This window comes from Hemiscyllium ocellatum, chromosome 26, assembly GCF_020745735.1.
Source record: "Hemiscyllium ocellatum isolate sHemOce1 chromosome 26, sHemOce1.pat.X.cur, whole genome shotgun sequence".
NCBI classification, from domain to species: domain Eukaryota; kingdom Metazoa; phylum Chordata; class Chondrichthyes; order Orectolobiformes; family Hemiscylliidae; genus Hemiscyllium; species Hemiscyllium ocellatum.
In genome coordinates, this window is record NC_083426.1 from 35,608,189 (window position 1) to 35,627,957 (window position 19,769).

At 39.2% G+C, this 19,769-nt stretch overlaps 1 protein-coding gene across 1 annotated transcript in view; it reads left to right on the top strand.

Moving 5' to 3' along the window:
- The window catches only part of nav1a (neuron navigator 1a), a 225,200-nt gene that overhangs the window by 100,756 nt on the left and 104,675 nt on the right, over positions 1-19,769 (top strand). Inside the window, exon 4 of the mRNA XM_060845494.1 lies at positions 11,488-12,190. Coding sequence (XP_060701477.1) covers positions 11,488-12,190 — 703 coding nt within the window. The remainder of the gene's footprint in view (positions 1-11,487; positions 12,191-19,769) is intronic.

Genomic DNA, 19,769 nt, shown 5'->3' on the forward strand with positions numbered 1-19,769 from the left:
GGCTCCAAATTTGAGTTGAGTGGAAAGAGAGAGGGGCAACAGTGACTCCTCTGAGATTCTCATTTACTTCTCTTGTATGACAGAGAAAATGCGTGCTTAACACATTAAGAGTTGGCTCGTCATGCAATCACTTTGACTGCCAATAATTCAAACATGATCATATATTCTAATTGTAATCTGGATTGGTTTTTGAGACATGATCTATCTTCAAACAAAGTTCCATTGACTTAATAATTGCTCTTTAATGGTTTATCTCCAAAAAGTAAATATCTCAGATTTCCATAGGTGCCTTGTTAAGGAGGTAGAAAATTTACTGCCTTTCATAATCCTCAGGGTGTCATTGTCTGTGGTGGATTTTGCAGGCTAACTGTTTTCATTCCAATGGGGTTAGAATTTAGGTGGTATAGCAATGCAAGATGCATGGCCATCTTGACTATGAGCTGAAATCAATTTGGGTCATTTTTTAAAAAGTTCTGTTTTCAAAATTTCAGTTTTGTGTTTCTACCTGATGAACTAGAAGCAACTGTTTGACATAAAGCTCATTATTGCGATTGTGGGCAATTATTACAGCTCCTTCGCAAGTTAATCTGGCTTCATCTGTTGGAGTTGCTTTAAAACAAACTTTGTTAGAATCATAGAATCCCTACAGTGGAGAAGCAGGTCATGCTGCCTATCAAGTCCGCACTGACACCTCCGCCGCCCCCCCCAAAGAGCATCCTACCCAGATGTTTATCGTGGATGGCTTTGACTGAATCTTTGGCTCTTGCATTGTGACATCTGCTCCCTTTTTGAACAAAGCTTTGCTCCCCAGTTGCCTGCATGATTGCACCTCTAACAACATTTGAAGTTTGACATCATCTAGAAAATAAAGCAACCATCTTGATGGGCACCATATTCAATCCTTCTACCATTCATTCAGAGTTGCAGCAGTGTGTACAATCTACAAGATGCACTGCAAAAATTTTTCAAGGCTCATTTGGTGGCACGTTCTAAACCCATGACAACTACCATCTCAAAGGACAAGGGGAGCAGATAATTGGGGACACCACCACCTGTAAGTTCCCCTCCAAGCCACTCACCATCCTGACTTGGAAATATAACACTGTTCCTTGACTGGGTCAAGGTCCTGGAATGTCCTCCATAATGGCATTGTGGGTCAACCAACACCAAATGAAATGCATCAATTCAAGAAGGCAGCTCACCACCGCCTTTTTCAGCAGCAATTAGGAAAGACCAGCCAGTGACGTCCACATCCCCAAATGAAGTTAAAGAAAATAAAAGTTGCTGTTTCATACATGAATATGATTAAACACCTACTTGATATACAGTTACCATTTCCTGCTCCCCATTCTTACTTCTGCTACTTTTTTGTTCAAGTATATTACCTTTAGCTAGAACTTTTCTGCCACCTTTTGGATGATGCTCACATTGTTTGCATTGTCCAAAGCCCCACCCTAAACTTTTCATCAAGTTTTCCATTCACCTTTCCCTTCTCCATCCTTATGATACATGGTCATTTTTATTTGATGTCAAACTTAATATTCACTCGCCGTGCTGCCTACAGCCTGAATAACTTGCTATGATGTCCAGAGTAATTTCCTCCAAGGGAGTCCAAAACCTTTGAATTTTTCTTCAGCTAGGACGTGTTCATTTGAAATGTTCGCCACCTTGTGGTTGATTCAGGATGGAGTTAATCTGTATTAAGTAAATACATGCTTAGTGAAGGATGTGCTAAAACTGAAACTGTGCATCAATAGGTAACCACATGATAGTTTTACAATGTTTTAATATGTATAATTCCTGAAGATTAAACATGATTTCAAATAACTGAAAATTATACGGAATCATTTTTGTTTCAATAGTACTCTCTAATTGGTTTCTTAAATATTAGATGTAATTTTTAAATTGCATTCTTATTTTAAACCTTAAAATGAATTTAATTTGAACATCCTACTCCAAAGGAGCCATTTGATGCTGCACGATCATTAATTTAATCTGGAAACCAATCAGTTTTCTGGGTGGGCAGCTTCCAGCACAGCCATTTTTAATCAATTTGTATAGCACCTAACTTGTGTTAGTAATTCTTAAGTCTTCTGTGTGGTTTGGCCAATTTTTGGGTGCACTGTGAAAGTAAAATCACTGTCAGCAGCATTATTGCCATGTCTGCAAGTTGATTCTCTGTCCTTTTAGGTTCTCAAAATCATTTCATTCCCTTTATAAAAAGTTACAGGGCAGTTGTTATGGCGGCTTTAACTTTCCAAATATTGACTGGAAATGTTATAGTTCAAGTACTTTAGATGGGTCAGTTTTTGTCTAATGTGTGCAGGAGGGTTTTCTGATACAGTTTGTAGATAGGCCAACAAGAGGCGAGGCCACATTGGATTTGGTACTGGGTAATGAACCAGGTCAGGTGTTAGATTTGAGGGTAGGTGAGCACTTTGGTGATAATAACCACAATTCAGTTACATTTACTTTAGCAATAAAAAGGGATAGGTATATACTGCAGGGCAAGAGTTATAGCAGGGGAAAAGCAATTATAATGTGATTGGGCAGAAGGATGTTGCAGGTTACAGAGGGACATAGATAAGTTGCAGAACTGAGCTGAGAGTTGACAAATGGAGTTTAATGCGGAAAGGTGTGAGGTGATTCAATTTGGAAGGAGTAACAGGAATACAGAGCACTGGTTTAATGGTAAGATTGTTGATACTGTGGATGACCAGAGAGATCTCAGTGTAAATGTGCATAAATCCCTCCAAAGTTGACACCCAGGTTGATAAGGTTGTTAAGCAGGTGTGTTACATTTTATTGGTAGAGGGATTGAGCCATGAGGTCATGTTGTAGCTGTACAAAACTCTGGTGCGGCTACACAGAGTATTGTGTACAGTTCTGGTCACCGCCTTATAGGAAGGATGTGGAAGCATCAGAAAGGGCGGGGAGGAGATTTACCAGGATGTTGCCTGCTATGGAGAGAAGGTCTTATGAGGAAAGGCTGATTGATTTGAGGCTGTTTTGTTTGAGAGAACAAGGTTAAAACGTGACTTAATAGAGACATACAAGATGATCAGAAGCTTGGATTGGGTGGACATCCTTTTCCTCAGATGGCGATGGCTAGCAAGAGGGGGCATAGCTTTAAATTAAGGGGTGATAGATATAGGACAGATGTCAGAGGTAGGTTCTTTACTCAGAGTAGTAGGAATACGAAATACCCTGCCTGCAACAGTAGTAGACTCGCCAACGTTAAGGCATTTAAGTGGCAATTGAATAAACATGGATGATAATGGAATGGTATAGATTAGATGGGCTTCAGATTGGTTTCACAGGTTGGCGCAACATCGAGGGCCAAAGGGCCTGTACTGCGCTGTAATGTCCTATGTACCTTCATACAATCATTTATAACCTTTTAAAACCTTCCTTCCCCTTTAAATTAAAAGTTCCAACCCTATTTAAAAGCTCTCCATGTCTGGATACTTCTCCTGGCCCCGTGCTTGTGCAATGTCCAGCCTCCATCAGGTCAATCTTCTCATGGAAGTCACAAGCTGCAGTGTTTATTCAGCTGATAATGCACGAACTGGATTTGTGACATGTGAGAAATGTAGCTCTCAATTATTTCAGTAGAACTAACCTTTTCTTCTCTCTAGAGATTCTAACTACTGTGGTATTTACTTTATTGCTAGCTTTTGGTACTGCTGGCAGACCAGGGAGGCTTTCTTATTACCAGAGCATGTAGCCCAACAAAGTCATAACACTAAGAATTGCTTTATTACCCCAGAAATCAGTCAGCCTGCTTGTTGCTTTATTAGGGATAGTAGATCACTTATAGACAAACACTTTGTGTGCAGCCAAATAGTTCCATTTGGGAATGGATGGGCCAGTTGAAAGCCATCGAAGAGACATCTGCTGTCCATGAACCCATCCCAGTCCCTCTCTCCTGTGTCCTGGAATCCAGTATAGATCCAATGTTAAGCTTCAAATATTAGCAACAGCAGCTACTGCTCTGGGTGATGCTGCCAGCCTTTATTTGGTTGGAGGTTCTCTGAGGCTTCCTTCACCCTAATTGTGTAGCTAGCCCCATTCCATTGAATGCCTGATAAGCACTTAGGGCGACCTGTAACACTGGAACAAAATCCAGCCCAGGGAGTACAACATTCTTTCTTGGCCATTTTATTAGTTACATGTTCAGCTAAGAGAAGAATATTCCCCTTTTCCAAGGTGATTTTTATGTAAAATTATGAAAACTGTACAATGCACAATGTGCATTCTTATTTTATTACAGCGGGAGGGCATTTGAGTAGTTTATTAATATACATAATTTACTGCAGCAGTTAGTTTAAAAAAAAAGGTACACATTAAAAAGTAAACTTTATTGCAATTACATGGATTCATTCTCTTCATCAAAAGTTCATCAGTGAGATTTTTAAAAATTGCTGCATTATATTTTATGGATCTCATTCAAGGTATTACATCTGTGTACTCAGGAGAAATAATTAATTTTTTAAAATTTTGTGAATGAAGTAGAATACACACAAGTTGCCAATTGCAATGTTGACCATGCTTGATCTAATGCCAGAAGTTGACTCCAATTCTGGTTTCTCTTTGCGATTGTGAGGTGCAGAATTTGTTTTCTGTTTGTCTCTCTCTTCTCCCCACTCCCCTGCTGTAAGCCTGTTCTTTTTAATCATGGAGTGGATGCTGAAGCATAATGGTAGAGGTTCTAATTTGAGACCTAATTTGAAAAGTACTTTTCTCCCTGAAGTTGCCACTCCTTTGTGCATTGACAAAATTAACATTGATCACAGACAAATTGGCAGTATATTAAAATATTGATTCCCTTTCTCCATATACATATGAATTCACATGAATGGTTGTGGCCAGGTTTTGATTTGATTAAAACAACAGTGATAATTAGTTCATGTATGAGTTTGAGAACAGCTTTGTGGGAAAGGTTTCAATTCCAGCCGTGGTTTTAAAACTAGCGCAAAAGATGGTGTGAGCTCAAATTGTGTTATATGCAATTAGCACTTACAATTCCACAACATATTGACTCCATTATGCAGTGTCTGGTGAATTGTTTGATGTAGAATCTTTTTTAAGATGGCATGGATTGAAGTGAAAGTCACTCTGGGCCCAAGGGAACATGTTCTGTCCCTCACTAGAAGGAGGTGGAGATAGTGGTGAATTATAGGTCTGGAAATTTCCACCAGGGTTTATACTTGAATGGCTTTAAGCACCACCTACTGTGATGGTATGAGTAAAGAAGGAGCTTGTAGGAGTCTGACCTGAGGCTAGTTGACTTCTTAATATTTTTCTTAGTAATGCAGGTCATATTCATGTAAACTATAAATAGCTTCATTAGTACAATAACATTCATGACTCGAAACTTTTCTAGTGAGACTAGAAAGGTGGATATCCTATCTACAGTGGATTACTGCAAGATTGCAGGACCCTACACAGCATTGTAGCTATCAGTAGCCTCAACCTAACCTTGATGAAGGTTTGGAGGGATTGGATAGATTCTAGCCCTTCTAGCCCTCCCAACAATGGACAACATCAAATAAAAACCTTTCTATTCTGTAGCGACCTGTGAAGAAGGTTGTAAGTGACTTCAAATGAACGTGCTCTTGGATTTTAGATGAAATATAATAGAGTGAAGCTTGAAATGAAGAACTGTGGGAAGAATGAGAGTTTGGAATAAATGTGAATGTCAGGAAGAAATCCTATTTCTAAATGTTTTGAAAGGAACGAACACTACTAGTGCAGTTAACAATGTATTGGAAGAGTAAGGAGAATCACAGGTTTCACTGAACGATGGATTTGATATCTAGAGTAACCTTGGTAACCTTACTGATACAAATCTAAATACTACTTGGGAAAAATGTTGCCAGCCCTCTCCTGCCTCCCAAAAGGTTTTCCAAGTATCCGATCTTCATTTTGTAAGGCAAGAAACTGAATAAAAGCCATGTCATGTATTCAAATCAATAAACATAACTTTGAAGTTGGTTAAGTCAACATAGAAGTACAATTGTGCATCATCTTAGTCTGCATGAATCAATAATACTGTTGTGAACTAAGGATGTGGGGCTTCTATTAATTTTAAATTGACAAATGGTGGTCTTTAGTTTACTATTTTCCTCTTAATCTTTAGCTCCTGGTTCCTGTCACACAGATTTTAGTAGGGAGCACACTGTACTAAACACATCAGATGTTTTGCAGTTGGGATCAAGAGCGATCTCTTTTTTTTAATGGATTCTGTGGATGGATGAATGACTTAGCCAAATTCAAAGATATGCTTATTGATTTGAATACATGACATGGCTATTATTCAGTTTCTTGCCTTACAAAATGAAGATTTGCCACTTGGAAAACCTACTGGGAGGCATGGAAGGGCTGACGACAACATGTTTCCCAAGTAGTTAGATTTGTATCATTAAAGTTACCAAGGTTCCTTTAGATATCATTATATATTTGTTCAATAAAGCCTATGATTCTATTACTCTTTCAAGTCTACTTGGGGGCAATAAACGAAGCATGTTGCTCGTGATCGAATGTTAGTCCATCATCAAGCATGCGTCCTGTTATTCTGTCTATGAAAAAGCAGCACAAGTCCATAACGAGCTCTCACCAAATTCAAGCCAATTGGGTGTGGAATATTGAGCCCTCGTGCAGTCAGTTCACAGAATGTTTGATTGGCAAATGCATTATAAAAGTAAATGTGGCAGAATAGACTAATTGGCTTCCTTTATTTAGTATCTGCAGAAGAAAGCTGCTATAGATAAAATAAACATCTTTCTTCATTTTATAGTTAATAATCTAATGTTTTATACTTTAATGGATTACTGTCTTGTGATTTACCAAGTGGTGTTGCTTCTCTTTATATAATCTATACATCATGCAGTAATGAATTTATGACTGGAGAAACGTTTTTAGCCATCTAAGCCATCATCATTTGCATGGGTTTTGATGCAATGTTACACCTCAGCTGGCTATATTTTTAGTTATAACTTGTTCAGTCATTTGCATGTAATGGTAAAGTCACTGATTTATATTCCCATTTAGGGAGCTATAGTGCAGGTCAGAAAAGGATCTCCAGCACAGTAACACTGGTTCTTTAGCTTATGCTTCTTTTCAAAAGGCATTCCTTGTTGGACGTCCAACTATGAGTAACTCACTGAATAGCAATTGAAAAAATCTGAAATCAATCATAAAAATCTAACATTAACAAACTTAATTGTCGGTTTCGTTCTTTTGCCCTTCAGGGCTTTCGCAGTGATTAAAACTACAGATTTTATCACAAGTATCTTTATTTAGACAGCTGTATTAAATCCTATTAAACCAGTCATCGATATTGAAATGCCAACGGTGTACTTAACATCCCACTTTTTTTTCTCTAAATGTCATCACAGGAGTGTGAAATGGGAGAATGTTTGCAACTCGAAGGCCAAGGATAGATTTTCTCCATTGACAAGTGAAGGGATGACCTATGATCTGATTAGTTAAGGCAGAGAGATAATGACAGAAAATCAAAGATAAGATGGTGCCACCATTCTTTCACTTGCTGTTCAGGTGTTGACACTTTGCTCTCACTATTTGACACTTTTGATCACCTGTAAAGACTTGTTATTCAGCCTGTCGACTCTCCACTCACACTGTATGTACTACCATTTGACACCCTTGATTACCTAGAATTATCTTGCAATGATCCCTCCGCCTTTAAATTTTGTGCCTGTGTGTTTCCCTCCACTTCACTGGACGAAGGAGCAGTGCTCCGAAAGCTTGTGATTTCAAATAAACCTGTTAGACTATAACCTGGTGTCATGTGACTTCTGACTTCATCTGCCTGAGTCCAACACCAGCATCTCCACATCTTGATTTATACCAGTCAGTCTCACTGCAAACAAAACATAATTCTGTCAAGTGGAACTTGTTCATTGCCATTCACTCAGTTTTAACATTGACATAGTCTGCCAATGTCAGTAGTGCATTAGTTGTATTCGAAGGCAGGAGTAACCTAGTTGCAATGTTGAAGCTACCATCTCTTTGGAATGGACATTAGCTCAAGCTTGGAGCTGCTAGCTACATAGATTGCACAAGGTTCCATGCGTTCTGAATTTAAAGGCGATTAGGAAAATTACTGCTTGGAAACTATTTCAATTCATGAAAATTATTTTAGCCACTCACAACGTTTCCACTTAATCTTCAGTTGTTAATTTTCTTAATTCATGAAACAGACTGCTGCCATTGTTTTATACCTGTATTGTGCCAGTGGTCATTACACATGTTCTGTTGTGCAACTGACCATAAAATTAGGTGTTAATCTCGTAACACTTACAACACAGAAGTTTGCACTGCTAATGCTTTCATTTTCTCCTGAGAGGAAGTAAATTAACATAAAATCTAAACATTGATCATCGTCCTTTCAGATCCTAAATGTTATCTACCTGATGCCCCCATTTTATCCATCATTAACAACTGAAAAAGATGCACACTATGTATGGATACTGGATTTCAGCCACATTGACAGCCTTATTTTGTAAAACACAAGGAATTTATGACTATGACACTAGTAAATACTAAAACATGTGGCCCCACGTACTATATTTCACAAGCTAATTGGTTAAATTACATTTTAGAGTTAGAAGCACAGGGTTCTGACTGAAATATAAATCCTCTTGTTTAGGCTGAGGCAAGGACTGGAAATTTATTTTTTCCCCATTCAAATGTGTTTGCTGCTACCAGTGCTAACATACCCCTGGAGCAGGGTGCACAGGACAAAGTTTTGTTGAGAGTGTTAACAGATACCAGGAACAACCACAGGGCGGGTGATACCAGTAGTTCAAATTCCTAGATTAGTGTTCTAAGGTTGTGGGTTCAGATCCCACCATAGCAGATATTGAAATTTAATTTGAATAACATTCTGGAATAAAAAGCTAACCTAAGATGGGAGCTTATCTAATTCATTAATGTCCCTTCCATCCTTACCTAATCAGGCCTGCATATGACTTCAAACCAACAGTAATGTGGTTGACTCTTAGTTGTCCCTTGGGCAGAAAATCATCCCATGAACAAATTAGGAAAAATAAATAAAAAGACTAGTCCATTATCATTGCAAGCATGTTACTTGTAGATTGACTTTCTAAATATGAAGGTTGAATTCAGCAGCTGTGATGGCATATTTGGAGGTTACTTGTTTGTGTGCACTCAGTAAGCTCCTTGGTCCTCACTAGTTCTGTGACTACAACACTTTCAGGTTGCCTGTACTCGTTTGGCAGAACTTATGGCTAATTTCTGCAAATCTTTTTCTTATGAATTGAGAACTTTTTCTATTTTCTTTCCTGATTATATTGTGTCTCAAAGACTTGGGAGTTCAGTTTTAAAATATTGTGTCACAGAAATATCTGGAATGCCAGAACAAAGACAATGAACCAACTGGACGTCACTGGCATTAGTGTAGTTTGGTGTTAGTTGGTCAGCATAGATGTGGTGGGTCGAAGGCCCTGTTTCTCTACCTATTGCTTCTATGATTCTCCAGATCAACTTTCCTGACAACTCTCTTATTCCATCTTTGTCTTTAAATTTAGCAGATTACATATCCAGTATAAGTACTCTGAGCAGAAAATTGCTTCCAGTTAAATGTTAGGAAGATCAAATATATTGTCTTCACTCCCTATAACATACTCCATTTCCTCTTCCTGTCTGGGGCTTACCTGCTGCAGCTCAGTTTCATGACTGACTCAGCAATGAGATTTCATCCACAAAACCACACAGTCACTAAGGCTTCTGATTTCAATCTCTTCATACCCTTATTACCTCCAGATCTGACTATTTCAATACGTTACTGGCTGATTCTCCATATTTTGCCTTCTACAAAGCTGGCGTCATTTACAATCCTGCCTGTGTCCTTTCTTGAAGTTGTAGTTGTTCATCCATCACTCTTGTGCTCACTGACTCACACTGCCTTCCGGTTAAACAGTGCTCAATTTTACAAATCTTAACCTTAATTCAAAATCCCTCTATTACTTGGCCACTTCCTATCTTTGCAACTTCCTCCAGTTTTACACTGGCTGAGATATCTGTGCTGTTCTAATATTGGCATCTCAACACCCTTAATTTTTATTGCATCACCACTGGTGATTGTGTCTTCAGCTGTTTAGACCCTAAGATCTGGGATACAGCCTTAAACACCTTGACTCATCTTTCCTCCTTTTGAGAGATTCCTTAACATCTACATTATTGGACTTTGCTTTAGTCATCAGCTCTAATCTCATTATATGCCCTCATGATGTGCATCGTTATGCAATGTTTCTGTTCACTACTAGAAAGTACTGATGTATCATTTTTAGGTACAAAATGCATTATGTCATGCTTTTTAAAATCCATTTGCCATTGTTTTGCTTAATCCAGTAATATCTTGTCCTTTCATTTACATCACTTATATGCCTTTATGTTTGTGTTATTGATAAACTTGGATGTGAGGCTCTCTATCCTATTATCTAAGCCATTAAGAAGTACAGTGAATAATTCAGACTCCAATAAAGGACATTCCAGATCACAGTTTGCTAATTAGTCTACTTGTCTGTTTTTCCTGTCTTCTGTCACTTGGCCAATTCTTACCAAATCAATAATTTACTTTAAATTCCACACACTTTTATTTTAGCAGGCAATTTCTTGAAAGTGTTAATGGAATGCCTTTGAAGACCCATATAATTGCCATCCATAGGCATTTCCCCATCTATTACTTCAAATTTCTTCAAATGTTCAGTCAGGTTTGTTAGGCATGACCATTTACAAATTCATGCTGGCTCTCTGAGCAGCAGACAGTTACATTTGTTCAGATACGCTATGCTGGATTTTCGCAGTGAGAGGTGGATCAAATTAGGAAAGTTCATGTTTAAACATGCATTTGAATATCTTGATGGAATTGAGTCTATAATCCCTGAAAGCTGTCTAAACCGTCAAGGGGTAATTGATTGATTGCCGTCAGTAGGGTGACTGATCGCCAATGCTGGCTGGTTAGAAGTTGTGCTCACTTACCTGACACTTTGACCCAGTTGTATTACGACATCTTAGGCAGTCTTGCCTTCAGCAATAGTGACTAAAAGCACCTTCACCAGTGGCACCTGTGCCAAAAATAACCTAAGATTAATAAAATAACCATTTTGAAGAATTGCTCACTATAAGGAACAATCAATAGATCCTTGCACATTATTTGACCAATTGCAAGCAAGCATTTTTTCCATTGCTGTTGTAATAAGGAAAAGAAATTCCTTTTTAGAAAAAGCTGCATATTGAAATAAGAATAGCAAGTAAGTGCAATAAGAAAAAACATTGAGAACTCTTAGTAAATTAGTGAGCTTTTGGTGAGGGAGTTCTTAATCCAACTTAACAGTAGATAACAAGAAGATGTAATATCTTGTGTTAGCAGTGAAAATCATTATATTGTCTGTATTTATTTAATTTATTTCTCCTTTATTCTTTCTTTTGTGTTTTCAGGTAAAATTGATTCTAAAGTACAAGACAAAGGAAAATTGGCTCTCAAAGGAACAACTTTGCAAAGATCTTCATCTGATGCTAGCCGAGACAGAGTTGGAGAAACACGCAAACCTCCATCAGGCATTTCAAGACCTTCTACTGGTGGATCTTTTGGTTACAAGAAGCCCACTACAGGCACAGCAACAGTGATGACATCTGGTGGGAACACGGCATCAGCAACAAAATCTCAGAAATCTACAGGCATCCCTGTGAAACCAACAAACTCCAGGAAAACCAGCCTTGATGTTTCCCAAAACCACGATGGCTTTATGTCATCAGGAGCGAGGACAGCTGTGCAATATCGTAGCTTGCCACGTCCAGCCAAATCAAGTTCTGTTAGCATCACTGGTCGCGGAGGGGTAAATAGGCCTGTTAGTAGCAACATTGACCCAAGCCTCATTAGCAGCAAGCATGGAAGCATCCCAGTTTCCCGACTGAAAGAACCCTCAAAAATTGGTATGGGGCGAGCAAATTCAGTGCCAGTGAATCAAACTGATCGTGAGAAGGAGAAGGCAAAAGCAAAGGCAGTTGCTTCTGATTCTGAGTGCACAACTACATCAAGTTCTACAAAGGCCTCTCCAGCTCCAGAAAGTCACAGTAAACCACAAGGAATGCGACAGCAAAGCTCCAAATTCTCAGAGATATCTTCTCCAACAGCACAAAGGTAATCTGGAGGGATATTTAGATTTATGTAATTGGAATAAAAGTTTAGTAATGTAATTCATATATTGCATGCCTTTACTTAGTGTATTTAGTATCACTGTAGTTCAGTTAATTATTCACAATCATAATTTTCCTCAGCATTTTGTTACATGTTCTTAAAATACTGGAAGATGAACACAATTTTGAGTTACTTGAAACCAGATTGACTCCCATTGTTGTTGTTTGCTTGGTTTCTGGTTTTGTCTCAGATGGCACCTACCTTGATGGCTCACTACTATCTAATTTGTAAGGATTTCTCCAATCCCATGCACCAATTGTTTTTCTGTATTTTCCAATCAACTCCATTTTGTAATGCAGAAAAGGAACAAAACCTCATAGAAGGATCTGCCATGCGAACAACTAAGCCAACCATTAGTTAATTGATAGTTATGTACATTGCAAGTCCAGTACTTCTGTATCATGAAAATATGGAGAGTACAAACTGAAAATATTCTCGTCTTTGCATTCACTATTGTTTAGTACAGGCAACCAAACAATCAAGGGCACAAAGAACAATGCAATTTTCTGACAGTGATTATTTGTTATTAATAATAGAACCACGAGATTTTTGCATGCCTGATGTAATTGTTGAAATATGTTTTTCTTCTATGTAGCATTTTCTAAATGTCTCAGTTTGGTCAGATTTGAATTATAAGGGCATTTCTGATCCAATACACTTGGCACTGTAAACCTATATTAGTTACATGAACAAAATAAGGGAACGCTCATTACTTGTCGATCAAATTGTCGGTGAGATGCAAACCATTTATCATTTAAGATTTATTTGTGATCATTGTGAATTGAGCGTATTGTGGCATTCCTCAACACATGCTTTTCAGTCCATATATACCACTGGGGTTCTCCATTTCCTTGCACAATGCAGATTTCCTCTGTCGTACTGTTTTAGAATTGTATTGTTACTTAAATTAATTTTTGGAATGGGGGTAGAACTGGTTGGGTCTGTATTTATTACCTTTCCCTAGTTGCTATTAAAAATAGTAGTGAGCTGCTGCCTTGAACTGTTGTAGTTCATTTAGTACAGATAGACCCAGTGTGACATTAGGGATGTGTCCCAGGATTCTGGCTCTGCAACATTGAAAAGAATAGCCATTATATTTCTAAGTCATGGTGGTGAATTGCTTTATAGAGGAGGGGCTCTTGTTGGTGGTGGCATTCCTATTTATCTACTTCCCTTGTCTTTCCAGATGATAGTGATTTTGGGGTTGTAAAGCTCTGTCTAAGGAGCCTTGGAGTATTTTTGCATCTTGTAGATGATCGACACTATTATTACTGAATGTCAGTGGTGGAGGAAGTGGATGCTTTGAAAATGCAATGCCACTTTCGTGGGCTGCCTGTCCTGGATGGTATCAAGCAATTTGAGTATTGTTGGAGCTACACTCTTCTAGGAAAGCGAGGATTATTCCATCACACTCCTGAATTGTACCTTGAAGATGGTGGACAGGCTTTGTGGAATCAAGAGATGATTTACTTGTAGCAGGATTTATAGCATCTGACACGCTGTAGTAGCCACAGTATTTGAATGGCTCTGGCAGTTTCAGTTCAGATTTCCAGCATCGACAGTACTTTGCTTTTTCTTGCATTGCTAGTTCAGTTGAATTTCAGCTCAATGGATGTTGGTAGTGGGAGATTCAGTGATGGTAAACTCATTGACTGTCAATGGAAGATGGTTAGTTTTGTCTTTGATGGAAACAGTCATTGCCTAGAAGTTGTGTGGCAGGAACATCACTTTCCATCTCTCAGCCTAAACCTGGATATAGTCTGGGTGTTACTTTATTTGGGCATGGACTGCCGCAGTATCTGAGGAATTGCAAATGGTGCTGAATATTACATCATCAGCAGCAAACATCCCCACTTCTGATCTTGAAGGAAAGATCATTGAAACAGTGGTTAGGCTGAGGCATTAATCTGAGGGACTCCTGGAAGGATGTCCTGGAGCTGAAGTGACTGACCTCCAACAAACTCAACAATTTTCTTTTGTGGTAAGTATGTGGTAGGTAGGTATGATACTAGAAATGTTGCGTGAGAATTTACCATAAAGAACTGCTGAACCAAATGAGCCATTCTGGCAGTTTGAGGTGAAGCTGCCAAAGTTGACACTACATTGAATAATCCATGATGTGGAGGTACCAGTACTGGACTGGGGTGGACAAAGTCAGAGGTTGCACACCAGGTTATAGTCCAGGTGAGGTCTGATGAAGGAGCAGCGCTCTGAAAGCTTGTAATTTCAAATAAACCTATTGGACTATAACTGGTAACATGTGACTTCTGACTTTGAATAATCCAGTACACAGTGTGATGATGATCTATCCAAACACTGGGTTTCCAGATGGTGCTAGGGTCAGCATATATAAAGTGACAGATTGGCATATAAATCTTTGCTATCTCACGTTTTCCAATTTTGTTCTTGTCATGTGGGAGTCACTGACACTAACTGTAGCATTTATGACCCATCCCTCGGTGTCCTTGGTGGGTCTTTAGGCATTATTGCACTCTGGTAAAAGTGGTCCCATAATATGATTAAACACTTTCAAGATTTCGATTCAGCAATAATGACACAATAATGAACTGTTCTGGGTAGTTTGTGTCTTTGTGCAAACTTAGGGTTAATGCTATTCTCACGTAGCTGTTGTGCATGTCCTCTAGTAGTAGAGGTTATATGGTTGGGCACTTATGCTGAAGAAGTGTTAAACACCATTGGGAATAAAGCAGGCAAATGCATTCTGCATCAGCCATCAAATATATTCCCGTTTGCATACAATGCTGTACAAAATCTTTGAGGAACCCAGTTATTCAATACGCTATCACCAGAGACTGAACTCTGAGAGTTAAACTTGGCACTTGACAGTAAGAAAATATGGTCATTTTGTATGCTTAGTTCTATTTGTGAAAAAAAGAACAATTTGAACGATAGTACTTGGGCTTAATTAAAATAAGTTTGAAACACAGACCAAATTAAACAGGGATGATGCCATGCTGCAAGAGATCCCAATTTTTTAGAGTTAATTAAAATGAAGGAAAATCAGACCAACTTTTCTTTAAACATTTTCCCATCTGTTTTCATCTCTACAGTCTGCTTTAACTGTCAGTTAATTACAGCACAGTAGGAGCCCCTTAAACCTTTGTCAAACAAAGATAGCTTGGACTCAATCAGTCAGTGGTAATCCCCTGACCTTCTCCTGTGACCCTCTAAGTTTATTTCCTTCGTGCATGTAAACATAGAAATCATAGATTGTTTCTGCTACCATTGAACTCATGGGAGGCACATTCCTAGTCGTTACAACTAGGCAGTAAATTAAATTCTTCCTCTCACATCCCTTGCATCTCTGAAATCATGTAGATACACAAAAACTGAGGTAAAAGCAGCAATAGCTGTAAATACTCTGTAGTACTTGAAGGATTTGTGCAGAGAGAAGCAGCTAATAGGTCAGATTGGTGATCTTAGGGACTCGGAGTTAACTCTTTTTTTTTCTCTCTCCACAGATCCCATTAGATTTGCTTTTAATTTCCAGCATTTACTGGTCTAATTCATTCTATTTTCCCATTTTAAGAAGTGAAATTGCTCAGCTTTAATTCCATTGCATGAGGCAAGTTGGCAATTTGAATTTCACCATCCTCCCATTATGGCAGTAATAGTGGATTGTCTGAAATATGTCAGTTATCTTGAATTTCTGCCCTCCACGATTGAGTCCTCCACTATCACCTGATGAAGGAGCGTCGCTCCGAAAGCTAGTGTGCTTCCAATTAAACCTGTTGGACTATAACCTGGTGTTATGTGATTTTTAACTTTGTACACCCCAGTCCAACACCAGCATCTCCAAATCTTGAATTTCAGCATTGCAAAATTATTGATGTCCCCTTGACTTCAACTTTAGAAGAAACTGCATTTATATTGGAAAACATAGTACTTCTCCAATTTAATGGTGTCTGAAATGTCAAAATGGAAAATGACAATATTGTTACATTATGCAGAAGCTGCATTTGGTGAAGTTGAGGATCAAAGGCTGGCCAAAGGAAAATTGGAACAGAGGAGTGTGGAGAGAAGAAATGCACAGATGATAGCTTCGAAAGTAGCTGGTTGAGTGATAGTTGGGATGGGGGCCAAGATGCTTAGAGCAGTTTTTGTGATGGACAGAATGTGGATTTATAAACTCAGACTGAGGACATGTGAAGTTGTGAGCAGACTGATCCAACTTGAGATAGCAGCTGGGAAGATTAATGTAAGTAGAGGTAAAGTTAGAGTTTTTGATGACTGTAGCTTTAATGGAGGAAATGGCTAAAAGGAGGAAAGTTCAGCTGTTCCATGATGAAATATTAAGGAAACAATTTAACAATTGAGGCAGTGGAAAGATTGAGAGAGGTGGAGTTGGGTGCCCTGCAACCTACGTACAGAATCTGAAATTATTTTGGACATTTTTGGCATGGTGCATCCAATAGATATTGATGAGGAGAGTGCCAAAACCCTCAGGATTTCACAGCTAATGGTGCGACAGTGGGAAGAAAAGGTATTGTTTGAAATTTCTTGACAAAATTTGTTCAGAAAGAATAGACCAGGTCAGCCCCACTGAATGGAATATTAAAGAAGAAACATTGGAAGGTGACAGTTTGACAGTTGAAGTGCCATATGATCATATGAAGAGAAGTTTGTTCTCTCTTTATCTATTTCTGGTAAATAATTTAGATTAGATTAGATTACTTGCAGTGTGGAAACAGGCCCTTCGGCCCAACAAGTCCACACCGACCCGCCGAAGCGCAACCCACCCATACCCCTACACATACCCCTTACCTTACACTACGGGCAATTTAGCATGGCCAATTCACCTGACCCGCACATCTTTGGACTGTGGGAGGAAACCGGAGCACCCGGAGGAAACCCACGCAGACACGGGGAGAATGTGCAAACTCCACACAGTCAGTGTACAAATGAAAATGGGAATGGATTTCTGGTTGAGCTGAACTGTTGGTGTAAATTTTGCACCAATCTGCAAGTTGGAAAGAGTGGCACGGTGGCTCAGTGGTTAGCACTGCTGCCTCACAGTACCAGAGACCCTGGTTTGATTCCAGCCTCAGGCTACTGTCTATGTGGTGTTTGCACATTCTCCCTGTGTCTTCATGGGTTTCCTACAATCTAAAGATATGCAGACTAGGTGAATTGGCCATGCTAATTTGCCTGTAACGTTCAGAGGCATGTAGGTCAGGGTAAATGAAGGGTAATAGGGTCAGTGAATGGGCCTTGGTGGGTTACTCTTCAGCAGGTCGGTGTGGACTTGTTGGGCCAATGGCCTGTTTCCACACTGTAGGAATCCGATAAACTTCAAAGATTGGCTGATTGAAACAAATGCATGCACGTTGTACAGGAAGTGCACGTTGTACAGGAAGTGCACGTTGTACAGGAAGTTCAGAAAACTGATGCTCTTTGTTGAATCTGGATTGATATTCATACAGAAATGGGTAGAACTATAGCGCAATGCATGCACTAGGTATTCCAAATTTTAAGAGGACTAACCAGTCATTAATTAAGATATTGGCAAAGACTACTCAAAATGGTGCAAAGCCCTTTGTACAAGTTACATCTCTATGGAGTGAGAAGTGGGAGCATACTTCCACGTTGGTCAAAAATACTTGGGGTTACTTCTGTCCCAGATTAATCCACTTTCACATTGCATCACCATGAGTAACTTTCTTGAGCATCTATAAAATCCAAATCCATTTTTTTTAATTCTTTCATTGGACGTGGGTGTTGCTGGGTGTTGTTCATTCATTGTCCATCCCTAATTGCCTTTGAGAAAGTGACATTGGTCTGTCCTCTGGAACTGCTGCAGTGAGCATGCTATAGGTTGACCCAGAAGGCCTTTAGGAAGGGAATTCCAGGATTTGAACCCAGTGAAAGAACTGTGATATATTTCCAAGTGAGGATGACGAGTGTCCTGAAGGAAAGAATGTGTCAGTGTGGCAGGAGTGAATGCTTGTGGATGGTGTGCTAATCAAATGGGCAGCTTTGTCCTGGATGGTGTCAAATTCTTGAAGTTTATTGGAGCTGCACCCATTTAGACAAGTGCAGAATATGCACCTTGTATGTGGTGAACAGACTTTGGAGAGTCAGGAGATGAGTTACTTGCCACAGTATTCCTAGCCTCTAGCCTGTTGTTGTAGCCACTTTATTTATGTGGTGAGTCCAGTTGAGTTGCTGGTCAATGGTAACCCCCAGATTGTTGATAGTGGGAGGTTCACTGATGGTAAACGCCATTGAATGTCAAGGGCTGGTGGTTCGAGTGTCTCTCATTAGAGATGCCCATTGTATGAATGTTACTTTCACTTGTCAGCTCAAGGCTGGATGTTGACCAATTGTAGACATTGTGCGATCATTCATGAACATCTCTACTTCTGACCTTTCGATGGAGGGAAGATCATCGATGAAGCAACAGCTGATATTCGGGCCTAGGGCAGTACCCTGAGGAACTCCATCAGAGATGCATTGGAGCTGAGATGACTGATTTCCAACAATCTTCCTATTTGCCAGATATGACTCCAACCAGTGGAGACTTTGCCCCCTGATATCTATCACCATCAAATGATTTGCATTGGAATGCTACTGTAAATTTTAATTTGTGACTTTAAGGAAGGTCATTTTTGAATTTAAGATTTTTAACTTCAATTATGTATGAATATATCATATCCAAACACTGATTAAAAATAATTTGTGAAATACTTCTGACGGGCAAGGCTTAAATCTAGACCTTCTGGCCCAGAGGTAGGGACACTACCATTAGGCCACACAGCCTTATTGTGTATGAATGTGGTGGTTTGGAAGTTAAACTTCTAATTGTACGGTTCTGGTACCATGCGATATACTTCAAACTGTGATGTGGATGTACATTTATGAGCTAATAATGCATTTCATGCTGTTGAAAGCTTAATTGACCTAATTGAATTGGATTTTTCATGGAAATAATTGCATAATGCTGTTGAGGTTGGAAGTTTAAATTAATGGATTTCTGGCATAAAAATTAGTGTGTGAACAGAGTATGAGCACTTAATGTACTTGGCTGAAATTCTTCTCAGCACCATTTATTGCACATCAACTCTGAACAGTAGAGGAAGTATTTTCTGATTAATGTATCAACTACAATGGTATAGCCTCTGTTTAGCTGCAAATGGGAATAGTAAAGAAGTGTGGGCATGTACTCTTGGGATATATGCTTTCTTAGCAGTAAGTGTTTGGCTTAGAATATTGAGGTCAGTTTTCAATCTTGGGTCAGATGAAAGAAAACTTTCCCCCAGGTGTTCCCTGTGTTGTTGCTTTTCAGGAATGCCTTCTGCATTAAGTGCTAACCAGACATTTTAATGAGGCAGTGTGTTGCAGTTCCCTGAATCAGGTCCTCTTAAGGATGGAAGCCCTGCCTATTGAGAGCTGCCTTTCAACAGCAGGCAGCCCTTCAGTAGCTCGGCAGCGCCACTGGGAGGTAATGACGGACATTGGTAGTACACCCATTGGAAGGTCAGCTTGCTATCGTCCCAGGAAC